This window comes from Salvia splendens, chromosome 18 (assembly GCF_004379255.2).
Source record: "Salvia splendens isolate huo1 chromosome 18, SspV2, whole genome shotgun sequence".
In the NCBI taxonomy this organism is placed as follows: domain Eukaryota; kingdom Viridiplantae; phylum Streptophyta; class Magnoliopsida; order Lamiales; family Lamiaceae; genus Salvia; species Salvia splendens.
This window is the reverse complement of record NC_056049.1, coordinates 24,566,108-24,578,998: the sequence shown is the minus strand read 5'-3', so window position 1 is coordinate 24,578,998 and position 12,891 is coordinate 24,566,108. Positions and strand designations below refer to the sequence as shown.

The following is a 12,891-nucleotide window of genomic DNA, read 5'->3' as shown; positions in this document are numbered from 1 at the left end:
CGCGATAAAGGCATGCACATTTTTCAGATTACGGAATTTTCAAGTTTTTCTCTCTTTTCTTTTCATTTTTCTTATTATTTCATTTACAACATTTATAAATTGACCAAACTACCCTATAATAATCTCACCCTTTATCTAATATTTTTCATCCAATATTCTGACCTCAAATCAAAGATTTATGTGCCAATACTAGTTGAAGAGAAAATAGTCTTATCAGTTGAACTGCCCTTCATCATTTTGTAGGCTTGGTAAGCATAAAGTGGCACTATCCATACAAAAAGTTTAGATACTAACTATACAACCAAAAAAAGAAAGATGTTCACAACTTGTTTCACAAAAGAAGAGCAGAAAAGAAAGATCTTTTACCAAGTGATTTCATTCTAGTCTCATGCCAACCAATATCCTCATCGTAGCATTCGACCTATTTGCCATAGCAAAAGAAGATATAGTCAGGGCAAAATTCGTATCTATATGAACAATTTACAAGTGATTTCTCCAATCACAGCACATAATGTGACTTCACAAGTTAGCAAGAGATTTCTGATACATCATGGAGACCATCCTCTCTCTAAGAGTATGTTTCTTTGTGATTTGCTTTACTTATTTATCTCCACTTAATTAGTTGGTAGTATTAGTTAGCAAATGGGATTTTTTTCCATTTTAAAAGATTATCAATAATGGGACCAACCTCATTTGCCACTTGGTGACTCGAACCCCTGAGCGAGAAACGTCTTATACCAACTAAGTTGCGTTTCATCTAGTGAACAAGATTGGTTTGGAGGCCTTTATTTCATGAGAATTCTTCCTACTTATAACAAGTTGCATGTAAGTCATTTAATCATTTGGGAAATCTTCACTAAGAAATGGTTTGGCGCAGGGGCGGATCTATATGTTATTAAAGAGGGGCAATTGCCCCATCTCATGTTTTTCATCCCATGTATTTATATACCCATTTTAAATTAATTTCTTTTAATCTTCTACTAATTGCCCCTCCTCAAAATTTTAAAATTCCTTCATACGTAAATTTGCCCCCTTTCCTACAAATTCCTACAAATTCCTAGCTCCGCCCCTGGTTTGGCGGGTGATTGTTTTTAACACTTTGCACTCTACAAAATCTATAAAGAGTTCAGCTTTAAGGACAAGTTGGATTTTAAAGGGTCAAGCGTGATATGCATCGCGACCACTAGAGTGGCAAACATAGGAGGCAGATAGGGGTTTGAACCGAGGGGATTCGAACACCCGGCCTTTCAGGTACAAAGACTTAAAGTCCACCACTAAACTAAAGTCCAAAATCCCGAGCTTTATTGGCCAAAGGTCCGGGAATAAAGTTCATGTTTGAGAACTCGATTTTTAATTTTTAATTTTACTTGGAGAACCCTAAAGTTGATCTTGAATAATTAGAGGAAGTTCCTGGAGCAGGTTCATTTCTATTTACCTATATTAGTTTGGTATATCATGTCAAATTAATTACCCTAAGGCCTAAGCAAATGATGCTACATAACATACCTGGTCTAAAACTTGAGTGTCCTGCAAACCACCAATAACGTATATTCTTCCCCCAAGGACGAAGGAGCCAAAGCATCCCCTTGAAGCTTTCATTGGTTCCACCATCATCCACGAATCAATACGTGGATCAAAAACCTCGACACTTGACACCATTGTATCTCCATCATAACCACCTAAAGCATATCTGCGATGAAAAACTATAACTGAGTCTAACTTATTGGATATGGGTATTGAACAAAACCTGATACATTACACAAATTAGCTTTGAGTAATAGGGAAGACAGCTAAAGCTACCAATATGATTTTTTTTTTGAAAAACAGCATGCATAACTTCAAATATTTTCAAACCAAGGCGTTACTTACAACTTTTCGTTGAATGCAACAAGAGAATGACACCCTCTTCTCAAGTTCATATCATTGACGTTGGTCCATGCATGTTGTCTTGGATCAAATCTTTCAACTGATCTGTTTATATAGAACATAGCTCTGTCGTTACAATCACGACATTTGACTGAACTTGCAATTTCAGTACGACTCGTGTAGCAAAAGAGCAAGATAATATATATAAGTAAATAAGAAAGCCTTGAGGTGCATACTGTGTAACCTTGACGTGCATACTAACGACACATCAGAGTACATTGTGAGAGAAACAAATAATCGATAGTATAATTGTTCAACCTAAGATAATCTCTTCCATCATAACCTCCAGCAACATAGAGAGCACCATTTAGATCGGTGGCAGCAGCAGCAGAACGCTGCAGAGGGAAACAACACAGAGTTACATTTAAAATATTAACTCAATCAATATTGATATTTTATACTCCATGTAAAGAAAAAGGACGACTGCTAACCTATATTTAGAAAGTAAAGTTACTACACAAACTAAATTTTATAAGATTTGTTATTTTCAAACATTCACCCAGTCACCCACACACACATATATAGGAGAGGGATATAAAAACAAAACCACTTACCACAATCTTTTCCGCAATATCTCTAAATTAATGTGTCAATATCTCTAAATAACTACTACTTCACTTAAGAAAAAGGTTAATTTTAATCCTAAAAATATACCAGTTCTAACTAATTAAATAAGAGGCGGTTTTGCCTTTTAATTAAAATAGAATACTTTATAATTTTACCAATATAATTGTGATATGTAATTAACATAATTTAGTAATTATTATTGTACACTGTGAGGGGAACAAAATCTAGTACAATGATAAAATCTTCAATGCACCTTTTCAAGCATGGGATCAGTGGACAACCAACTTCCAATGTGTAGATCAAATAATTCCACCTCTGAGAAGAATTCAACTCCATTGCCACCACCGAGTGCAAATATTGTATCATACATGGATGCTCCTGCCATAGATCCTTTTTTCCTATTCAAACAAGGCCGCTGGATCCATCGATTATTGAAGGGATTATATGATTCAACTGCCAACAAAAGTGTTAGCTATTTCACTTTTATCATAATGAAGTTCAAATGGTATGAGTTTATTGTCAATGGGGTGTTTATACCTGTGTCGTACCACACACCATCATGAGAACCACCAAAGACGTAAAGCTCACCATTCAACTTTGCTAGCGAGGTGTGAGATCGAGTAAAGGTCATTGGGCAAAGTGATACAACATGATCCTTAGATGGAGAATACAAACTCAAATCCGAAAGCCACGAGCATCCGTCAAATCCCCCAAAGATGAATACCTTCTTGGGTTTAAGATTTGAGGACGCACTGTCTTCTCTCTTGAAGTTATCTCTGGTAGAGGCCAACACAGTACTGAACTTACTACCACTCTTTAGTTGATCAATTTCGACTTTGGAGTGGACCTATGTAGGTGACGAATTACCAGACTATCAAGAACACCAACAACACCAACAAATATGAACTGGGAAGTGAAAGCACGAGAAAGTAAAATGTGCCACGATCAACTTTAGACGGATTATCGGAAGGCTGACTCTGACATTCTTCTCAAAGGATTAATTACATTGCCATAAGAAGATGAAAGAAAATGATGATAGACTAATACAAGCTATGAAACCTCTGGCAAAGCATGATTGATTTATACATAGCTCAACTGGGTGTTGTGTAAAATTTAACAAAATGGTGAATGGAAAAAGGAGAGGGAAGACAAAGACGATTGGCACAAAAGATCATGAATACTAAGGAGCTAGTAATAAGACAACAAGATATTGACAATGAATGCCCCTTAAAAGTCGGGGAAGCACATACCAATTCATGCTCCAGATTCTCAATTCTCAGCCTTTGTTTCACCTGGGATAGCTTCAAGACTCGTACTTCGTGCATTAACTTTATTATATAGCAATAAGATTCAAGATGGTGTTAATAACTGAGAAAGAAAACTATGGGAAATGTGTAAATAAATGCAAACACTAAAGCTTCTTAGTTGGGCAGAAACATGCAGGTACCTTAGTGATCACATACTCAGAAGATTGTGTATCTCTTTGCACCACTGCAGACGTATCATTTTTGTCCTCTTGAAAGGGTTTATCAGTCAAGTTCAAATGATCTTGATTTCTCTCACAGCTTTCTATCATCAGCAAATCAGTTCCAGGTGTTGCTATCTCCTTGGTATCATCTCTTTCCTTAAGTTCTGAGGGTTCATATACAACCTCTTCATCAGAAAAATCATTTTTTTCTGAAGATTCCTCTGTCATATTGGGCTTATTATCACTGTCTGAATCTACGCATTTCGAATCTTGATACTGCAAATGCTGAACCTTATTTTCATAAATCTCCTCCACACTGTTTTCTACAAAAGCACTGCCTTTCCAACTTCTCATATCACATGGATCACGGTCACCGAGGAAAGGTTCAGAGGGCAGTTTGCTCCATCTGCCAGAAGACGACACAAACTTCCACTCATTATCCAAGAAATCTGTCACTGAAGATTTTGATTCTACTTCCTGACATTGCAAATCTTCCTCATTCGTCACCTTGCATGAAGATGATGAAGGTTTGAACAGTTCACTCCACTTCTTCTCTGTACCAAGAGAATCTTTATAACTAACTGAGGTACATGAATCCTCCTTCTCTGCACACTTGATCTTCTCAGCTGTATTCTCATATGCATCAGAGCTGGACAAATGTTCAAACTTTTCCCAAGTTACATTCAGTAGACGAGGGACCTTTTCAGGCTCTGGTGATGGCAAAAATATATTCAGCAATCTTCTATTCTGTTCATCATCAAGCTCAAACCAGAAAAATCTGTCTGTATAATAATTACTAGCTATTATAGGCTTAAATTCTTCCTCAAGTAAAGGAGGACATTTTCTCTGTTGACGGACTCGTACCTGAAAGAGAAAAGCATGCCATCTAACTAAAACAATCAACCATCTAAATTAACAATAATGAATAATGTATGAAAATGAAACAGCCAGCAACCATATCATCATGCTCAAAAAGTTGGTAGACTCACAACCCCATAATCACCCATACAGCAATACCTGCATAAAGCAAGCAAGTGATTCATAGTTTTCACTCTTTCAATTTTAAACCTGTGAAGGGTATGGGGTATTCTCAACACCCTCGATGGCAGCCCATGCACGTGGATTAATATTCTTCTGCCCGCTGGAAACTGCCTCAAACACTCCATGAAGCTTCCGGTCAGAATAGTTAAAAAGATACAGTGTAAGGCCAGGGGTCACATTCTTCACATATGAATGATGATGATCTGGTAATCCTGCTCGGGATTTTTTTTCAAGAATTTTCAAAAACAATTTAATATCATCAAGTACGAGCATTAGCCTAAAAAGAGTATAAACATGTAGGACGTGTAGAAAGCACACCAAATAAATTGTTATCTAAGCATTCCATGATTGTGTGATTTTTGCATCCAAATATGACAGCTCGTAGTTTATCCTTTGTTAAATTTCTGGCCGTTCTGCTCATATTGACTGTCCATTCGACTTGAGCTTTCTCCTTCAAAGGATACGTTCTAGTTTTTTTCCCTTTCCCCATCTGCAATTACCAAGAGCTAGATATCAAAGTCAAAACTACAAAACTCAGACAAAACATAACTTTCATGACTCCAGTTTAATCCAAATTTTAAATGAAGGCATACAAAAAACAAGGAAAATATGATCAGCCAGTCATTGGAGAAATTAATAGAAGTGGTTACAGTCCATGACGAAAACAGAGGAAAAATAGGAAACAGAGAATCACCAGCACTATCATGAATCCGTGAAGAAAACAGAAAAAATCGAGCTCCAACTTACAATGCATCCATCAATTAAACATTTTAAGCAAAGTAAACCACATGCTAGTACTGAAACTGAGTTTGCACTTACAGATCAACGTTTTTCAAAACAAGCAAACATACCAAAAAAAAATGTAAAGGAAAAAAAAGGTAGGAATATAAGGAAACTGTTACCTCAGATTTCAGGCTAACAGCTACGATCAGTGATATGTGAAAAATCTGATCAAATTAGTCATCGGAGGAATTAACAGAACGGTTACAATCCAAGATGAAAACAAAGGCAAAAATGAAACAGAGAATCACCAGTTCAGCACTATCATCAATCCGCGAAAAAAACAAAAAAATCGAGCTCCAACTTAGCATGCATCCATCGACATAACAGATTAAACAAACTATACCACATACTATCAGTCTATCAATCACTGCATTTGTACTAAAACTAAGTTTCCGATCTCAGATCAACGTTTTCACCGTCATTGAAACAAGTAAACATACAGAAAGTTTTAAAAAAGGAAAAACGTAGGAATAGAGGAAACTTTTACCTCAAATTTCAGGCTATAACGGCTACGACCAGTGATCTGTGATAAACACAACTACAAAAAGGAAAATGATTCGGAATTTTCTCAGCGCTGGAAAAGAGGAAGGTGTACGGACGCTTCAAGCTTTGGAGCTGGTGACATATATTTGCATATAGTGAAGAGTGTGCTACAGAAATTCTGTGTAAAGATAGCCGTGTGGATGACGCATAATGACAATATTACCCCTAGCTAGCTGATGGCAAAATTTGAAGGAAATTTCAAGTTGATATTTTTGGCAATTTTCAATCAGATATAGATAAAGTCTGTCAAATTCTTTTACAGAAAGACTACTTTTATGCATGTGATGATTTCTTTTTTAATTTTATGATTCAATAATTTCTTTAATCTAATAAAAAAATAAAACCTGGTTACTTATATTTTAACTGAAAATAGACGGAAATAGTACAAAAAATTATGTAGTTATTAAACTATGGAAAAGTATAGGATGTAAAATATTGACAAATTACCGATTTTTCCTTTGGAGTAAAGGTGGAAGATTTTCAGTTTATTTTCTTATAAAGATAATTTCTGGTAAATGTAATTTTTAAATGTCTGAATTTGTAGAAGACATAATCATCACGTAGACTGGTCACTGAAATATTAGGGGTAAAGAAGCATTTTCCCTAAAATATCAATTGTGGAAATGGTAGGAATTTATATCAACGTGTGTGAAACGATAAGTTCAGAGTAAGAGCATCCACAACCGTGCTTTTGCCAGTGGCACGATTGTGGGCCCGACCCCACTTTTTCTGTCTGCTCTCTGGCAAGAGCACAACACCCATGGCTGTGCTCTTCCGCAAGGACGATCACAATTAATTTAAAATTCAATTACACAAAAACATTTCCATAATACTAAAATTCATTAAAAAACCACAATAAATATTAAAAATTACAAATAAAATAAAAAAGACATAATTAAAATCCTAAAAATTAAAAATTACATAATTAAAATCATAAAAATTAAAAATTACATAATAAAAAAACTAAAAATTAAAAATTACATAAATAAACTCCTAAAAATTAAAAATTACATGATGAAATTTGATGTGAATTTTTGGGAGTGAAATTGGAGGTATTTATAGATGAAAGTGTGTATTTTTGGGGTAAAAAAATGAAAAAAAAAAAAATTTAAAGCGGAAAAAAACGGTTATAAACGGATATATTTTTTTTGGAAAGTGAGTTTTTTTTTTATTTTTTATCGGTTTTTTTAATTAAAAACCGATTTTTTAATTTAAAAAAAAAATTAAACACAACGGCTATGCCGTTGACGAATCCCAGCGCGCCACGTCAGCTGCTCGCTGGCACGGTGCTGCTCGATGCATCGAGCAGCGCCGTGCCAACGGCGCAAGCGCAGCGGCGCGGACGGCCGTGGCGACGGATGCCACCGTTGTGGATGCTCTAATGTCTGTATATTTTGAAAAATATTAGAGCATCTTTGATGGTTCTGGACAAGCCATAGGCTAGCCACAACTCCTCCTGCCACATCATTACCACTTAAAAACTCCTCTTGTCACATCATCAGGACAAGCAACTGGACAAACAATAGGCTAGCCACGATAAACAAAATTATAAAAAATAAATAATTACCAATCACACAAAATACGAAATTAAATTTACGACACAGATACGGAAAAATTCAATAATAACATTTAAATTTTAAAAAATACATTAATTAAAAAAAATTACATTAATTTTTTTAAAAAAAACCCCTCCTCCACGCACGAGCCCCCGCCTCCGCCTCACTCGTCGTGGCAGTCGCCGTCGCCGCTCGCGTCTGAGCCCCCCAACTGTGCCGCAGCGGCATCCAAATCGACCCGCATACTCTCGAGCATTGAGTGAAGAAATCTCTTCTCCACGGGGTCAGTTGCCGCCTTCCAGTCAGCTAAGATCTTGTACATCTGAGCCCGCGTTTGTTGACGCGCGAAGAAGGCGAGCTCGGCTGTCGACTTGCCAATAGGGGGGATGCCGACTGGACCTCCTGGGCCTGGCGAGCCCGTTGCTCCCGCCTTTGACCCCGTATATATAGTGTTTCGAAAATTAAATAAAATAAAAAATAAAAAATCTGTTGGTCGATCGCTCGCCGATCGGGAGCTTGCAACGGCGGCTAGCCGATCGGTGAGCGCATCGGCCAGCGCCCGAAAATCAGCATGCGCTCGCCGTTTTTCTCTCCGATTTGCCGCTCGCCGGCTGCAATGATTCGGCGAGCGGACCGGCCAGCGCCGAGAATCGGCTAGCCGGTCCGCTCGCCGCCATTATGGATGCTCCTAGTAGTATTATATTTTATATTTAATTTATTTGTGAAATCTTAATATTTTATCAGTAGTATTTCAGATTCCACAGCATTCTTAATTTATTAGCATTAAATCAAATTACACATCAATTATCTTGTAGAGAGAAGATGTGGAGTACATATTTCCCATAGAAAGAAAGTTCTTTAAATTTAGAGAGAGATGAAATTCTACATAGTAGTATTTCCCATAAAAAGGAAAGTTCTTTAAATTTATTTATGGCAAATTGGTGATTAAAGTAAAGTGGAAAGCTAAGGAGTTAATTGTTCTTCATTGAAACAGGTGAAGCACAGTCATATGTATCTTCCAGCTTTTGGCACCTCTTCTTCAATTCATCAAGTTCTTGTTTGGAATGTACCTACACAGATTTTCAAATACCAGAGCACTCAACATTGAAATCAGATATCGAAGCACAGTTTGACTACAAGAAAACCCCACATAAATCTACCAAATCATGATATTGCAAACAGTCCATATGTATGTATACAGTATGCTTGTGTGTATTCAAACAATTGTGCAACTTCAAATATCATTACTAGTCTCCTAGAAAGATGAGTAAAGAGAGGCTGAAAGAAAGCTCTAAAAAAGATATTGCAAAGAGTCCACATATATGTGTATGCATGTGTGTGTGTGTATTCAAACATTTGTGCAAGTTCAAATATGAATAACAGTAAAGTCACTTATCTTCTAGAAAGATGTATTAATGGGGGCAGAAAGAGAGCTTTAAAAAAAGGAGAATAGTTCACAAAATCAGAGAGTATGGAAGAGAGAAACAGTACCAACTCCAGCTCCAGAGTCTCAGTTTTCAGATTTTGATTGAACTGGAAGGCCTTCAACTCTTTAACTTCTTCTATCACCTTCATCACATTTCACAAGACACAAGAGGAAAGTAGGGTGAGGAAATGTTTTGCTGGAAATAAATGAATGCTAGAAACAGATGGAGGATGTTATACCTTAGTGATCATAAGCAGAAAATCGGGATATTGCATATCTTCTTCAGACTTGTGATCTTGAACCCTCCTATCCATCAGGTTAAGCTCACCGGGTACCATAGTGATGCTTGATCCATTGTTTGCTTTGCTATCTTCTTCAGGTTCCTCAGGTTGCACAGGATCACCCCATCCATCGAAAAGAGTCGTATGCTCGCCGGTTGCCAAAGTGAAGCTTGATCCATTGTTTGCTTTGCTATCTTCTTCAGGTTCCTCAGGTTGCACAAGATCACCCCATCCATCGAAAAGAGTCATCTTCTCCGAAGATGGCATGTCTTTTGGATTAGGCATACTTGTGTCTCCATTATGATATTGCACAATGTTTTCAGATATCTCTTCCAAATAACTGTTAACAAGATTGCTATCTTCCCAACATTCCACAACACTTGAGTCACTCTCAACATCAGCTGCAGCGTAAGGAGCTTCAGGAGGTAATTCACCCCATGCATCAGAATTCGAGGCAGACGCATCAAACCATTCTGATTCTGATGCTGATGGACTCAACACTTTCTCAGGTTCGGAAACTTCAGCATGGTTTGCTGCTGATGAAGAAGATGAAGGTTTGAACAGCTCACTCCATTTCTTCTCTGGGGAAAAAACATCTCCGTTAGTGACTGAGCCATTTGATTGCTGCTTCCCTTTTAAACTTGCCTCTGCTATTTCAAGACATTCTCCCGAGTTCATTACAGTAGATCTGGACGACACATTGTTAATGCTTCTCTTCCAATCTGCATTTGAGGGGCGAAGTTTGTCTTCTGGATATGGAGATGGTTTGAACAATGCCATCAATCTTTTTGTCTGCTCTTTATCAAGCTCAAACCAAAAGAGCTTCTCTGTGTAGTAATTCTTTGCGATTATAGGTTTCATTTCTTCTTCGAGCAAAGGATTGCATCTACACGTTTCACGGACCCGTACCTAAAACAGAAACATATCTTGGAATATGACTATACTTCCATAATGAAGAAACCACTATCTGAGCAAACATCTATTGATAAACATTCGAATTTAAATAACTTACTATCACTTCTCTATAAGCCCCCTTTTAAAAAACCACCCAAATTAACAACACTCTATGCATAAACAAGGGAATCTCAGCTTTGTTTTGTACCTGGGCAGGATATGGTGTAGTCTCAGAACCCTCACTTGCAGTGATCCACGCATTCGGATTGATATTCATCTGTCCACACGATATGGCTTCAAAAACACCGTGAAGCTTCCGGTCACTATAGTTAAAGAGAAAGAGAGTAAGGCCAGGGATCACTTTCTTCACGTATGAATAATGCGCAGCTGGCAATCCTGCTCAAGAAATTTTCAAACAACATCAAAGAGTATCGCATTAAAGATAGATGCATTAACCTAAAATAAACTATAAAGACATTAGACTATGAGAACACACCAAAAAGCCCTTTCTCTAAGCATTCCTTCTTAGTACTGTGCTTGCATCCAAATACAATGGATCCGAGTTCGCCTTTGGTCAAATTTCTAGCAGGTGCACCACTGTTAGCTTTCCAGGGATCTTCATACTTCTCACTCAGTGTAATCGTTGTGGTTTTTCTGCCCGCCCCCATCTAAAGAGCTCAAGCTTTAATAGAACAAATGAAGATGAATATTATCAGAAAAAAGGAACTAAACTATGCATAAATAACAAGACTCAGTATTGACAATACTCAAAAGTATGCACCATAAACTCGATTCAGTAAGCAATAAATTAGACCGATGATTAAACTGAATCACGAGCATCGAATCCAAAGCTCGAGAAAACGCAGGGAATGAAAGCGAACAGAGTCAGCAATAGCACCCAATCAACGATGTAATTAGTAAACCGACCTCAAACAGAAATTTCTTTCAACATAAACATAGCACTGATACTACTAAAATACTCCAGCATAACTCGATTCAGCAAGCAAAGCTTGAGAAAACGCATGGAATCAAAACGAACATAGTCAGCAATAGCATCAGTCAACGATGAATCAGTAAAGTTTACCTCAAACAGAAATTGCTTTCAACATAAACACAACACAGATGCTACTAAAAGAAGATTGTTAGTATTTTTTCAGATCCAAACTCTTCACTTTAGTCAAACAAAAAACGGAAAAGGGGGGGAAAACGTACCGATTTTCACCTCGGACTTCAAACAAGCAAAAAACTGAGAAGAGTTTCACGTTTATACATGTGATATTGGACGTCGCAGATTTCTCTGAAAGGAATGGAGTGAGGAGATCAAAGTACTGCTGCTTCTCTATTAAATGTTGCAGAAGTTTTTTGCACCAAAATAAGAAAAAAAAATGTTGCAGAAGCTCTGTGCCAACATGCCGGAAAGGTGGTGGTTTTGGTTGAAATGCCGATATTATCCCTGTTACAACAAAGGACAAAATTAGTTTGATTTTAGGATTTTCTCTTTTTTCTTTTTTTGATATTATCTTAGGGAATATGGTAAAATATTTCAACTTTTTAGTTAGTATAGTAGTTGACGGTAAATTTTTGGGTTCAATTATTGGCAAATAGTTAATTACTATTTTATATTTTAATTATTTGTATTTTGTAGTGTAAATTGTTAGAAATATAAATTTACTAGTGGAACACGAACGAGAAATGTAAATGCTTTTTCCCTTATTTATTAATTACATATTATCCGTAATCAATCATTATTGTATTTGTATAAAGAGTATTATAAATATAAAATTTTGTTCTCTAATATTGTCTTACTCCAACATTCCTAAGTGATTTAACATCTTTTAGGATCCATCAGACTAATTATCAATACAGTCCAAACACTTTATAAAATAAAATTTCAAGGGCCAAATTCGAATCTTATTATTTTGAGTCGTCAACTCTATATCTCGATGCCACGAAGTAGTCCAAAGTTGGTGTCTCGGTGGATGAAACTATGCTCATCTTCACATAAAACATCATGATTTAACATCTTTTAGGATCCATCAGACTAATTATCAATACAGGCCAAACACTTTATAAAATAAAATTTCAAGGGCCAAATTCAAATCTTATTATTTTGAGTCGTCAACTCTATATCTCGATGCCACGAAGTAGTCCAAAGTTGGTGTCTCGGTGGATGAAACTATGCTCATCTTCACATAAAAACATCATGATTTTAGAGTGTTTGAAGGATCGAAGGATCAGGAAATACAAAGGCATACGCCATGTAGACTCCCCCAACACACAACTCGCATGGTTCGAGGGCATTATGATAGAGTCAACCCAATGTTCAAGTTCTACATTATGCGAAACACAATACGAAGAGAAAGAAAAAACAATTCAAATGGATTGAATATGTTGAAAGATGCGTTT

General features: G+C 36.7%; 1 protein-coding gene across 1 annotated transcript; it reads right to left on the bottom strand.

Moving 5' to 3' along the window:
* Positions 1 to 210: 210 nt before the first annotated feature.
* On the bottom strand, positions 211 to 11,896 carry LOC121776983. Its single transcript, XM_042174116.1, has 17 exons — positions 11,698 to 11,896; positions 10,982 to 11,167; positions 10,694 to 10,881; positions 9,550 to 10,500; positions 9,376 to 9,453; positions 8,859 to 8,954; positions 5,905 to 5,949; positions 5,321 to 5,492; positions 5,030 to 5,214; positions 3,941 to 4,825; positions 3,744 to 3,821; positions 3,031 to 3,340; positions 2,747 to 2,946; positions 2,185 to 2,261; positions 1,870 to 1,971; positions 1,507 to 1,690; positions 211 to 421 (listed from the first exon to the last, which is right to left on the bottom strand). The coding sequence occupies exons 2-17, from the start codon at positions 11,151 to 11,153 to the stop codon at positions 332 to 334; spliced, it is 3,813 nt and encodes a 1,270-aa protein (XP_042030050.1). The 5' UTR covers positions 11,154 to 11,167; positions 11,698 to 11,896; the 3' UTR covers positions 211 to 331.
* Positions 11,897 to 12,891: the final 995 nt, after the last annotated feature.

Bases quoted from the DNA above. Each gene is read 5' to 3' on its own strand.
- LOC121776983 (XM_042174116.1), bottom strand. From the start codon at position 11,153: ATGGGGGCGGGCAGAAAAACCACAACGATTACACTGAGTGAGAAGTAT. The intron at 5,493-5,904 runs GTAACAGTTTCC...TGGTAATTGCAG, and splicing joins CTGTTAGCCTGAAATCTGAG to ATGGGGAAAGGGAAAAAAAC. The intron at 422-1,506 runs GTATGTTATGTA...TATGGCAAATAG, and splicing joins ACACTCAAGTTTTAGACCAG to GTCGAATGCTACGATGAGGA.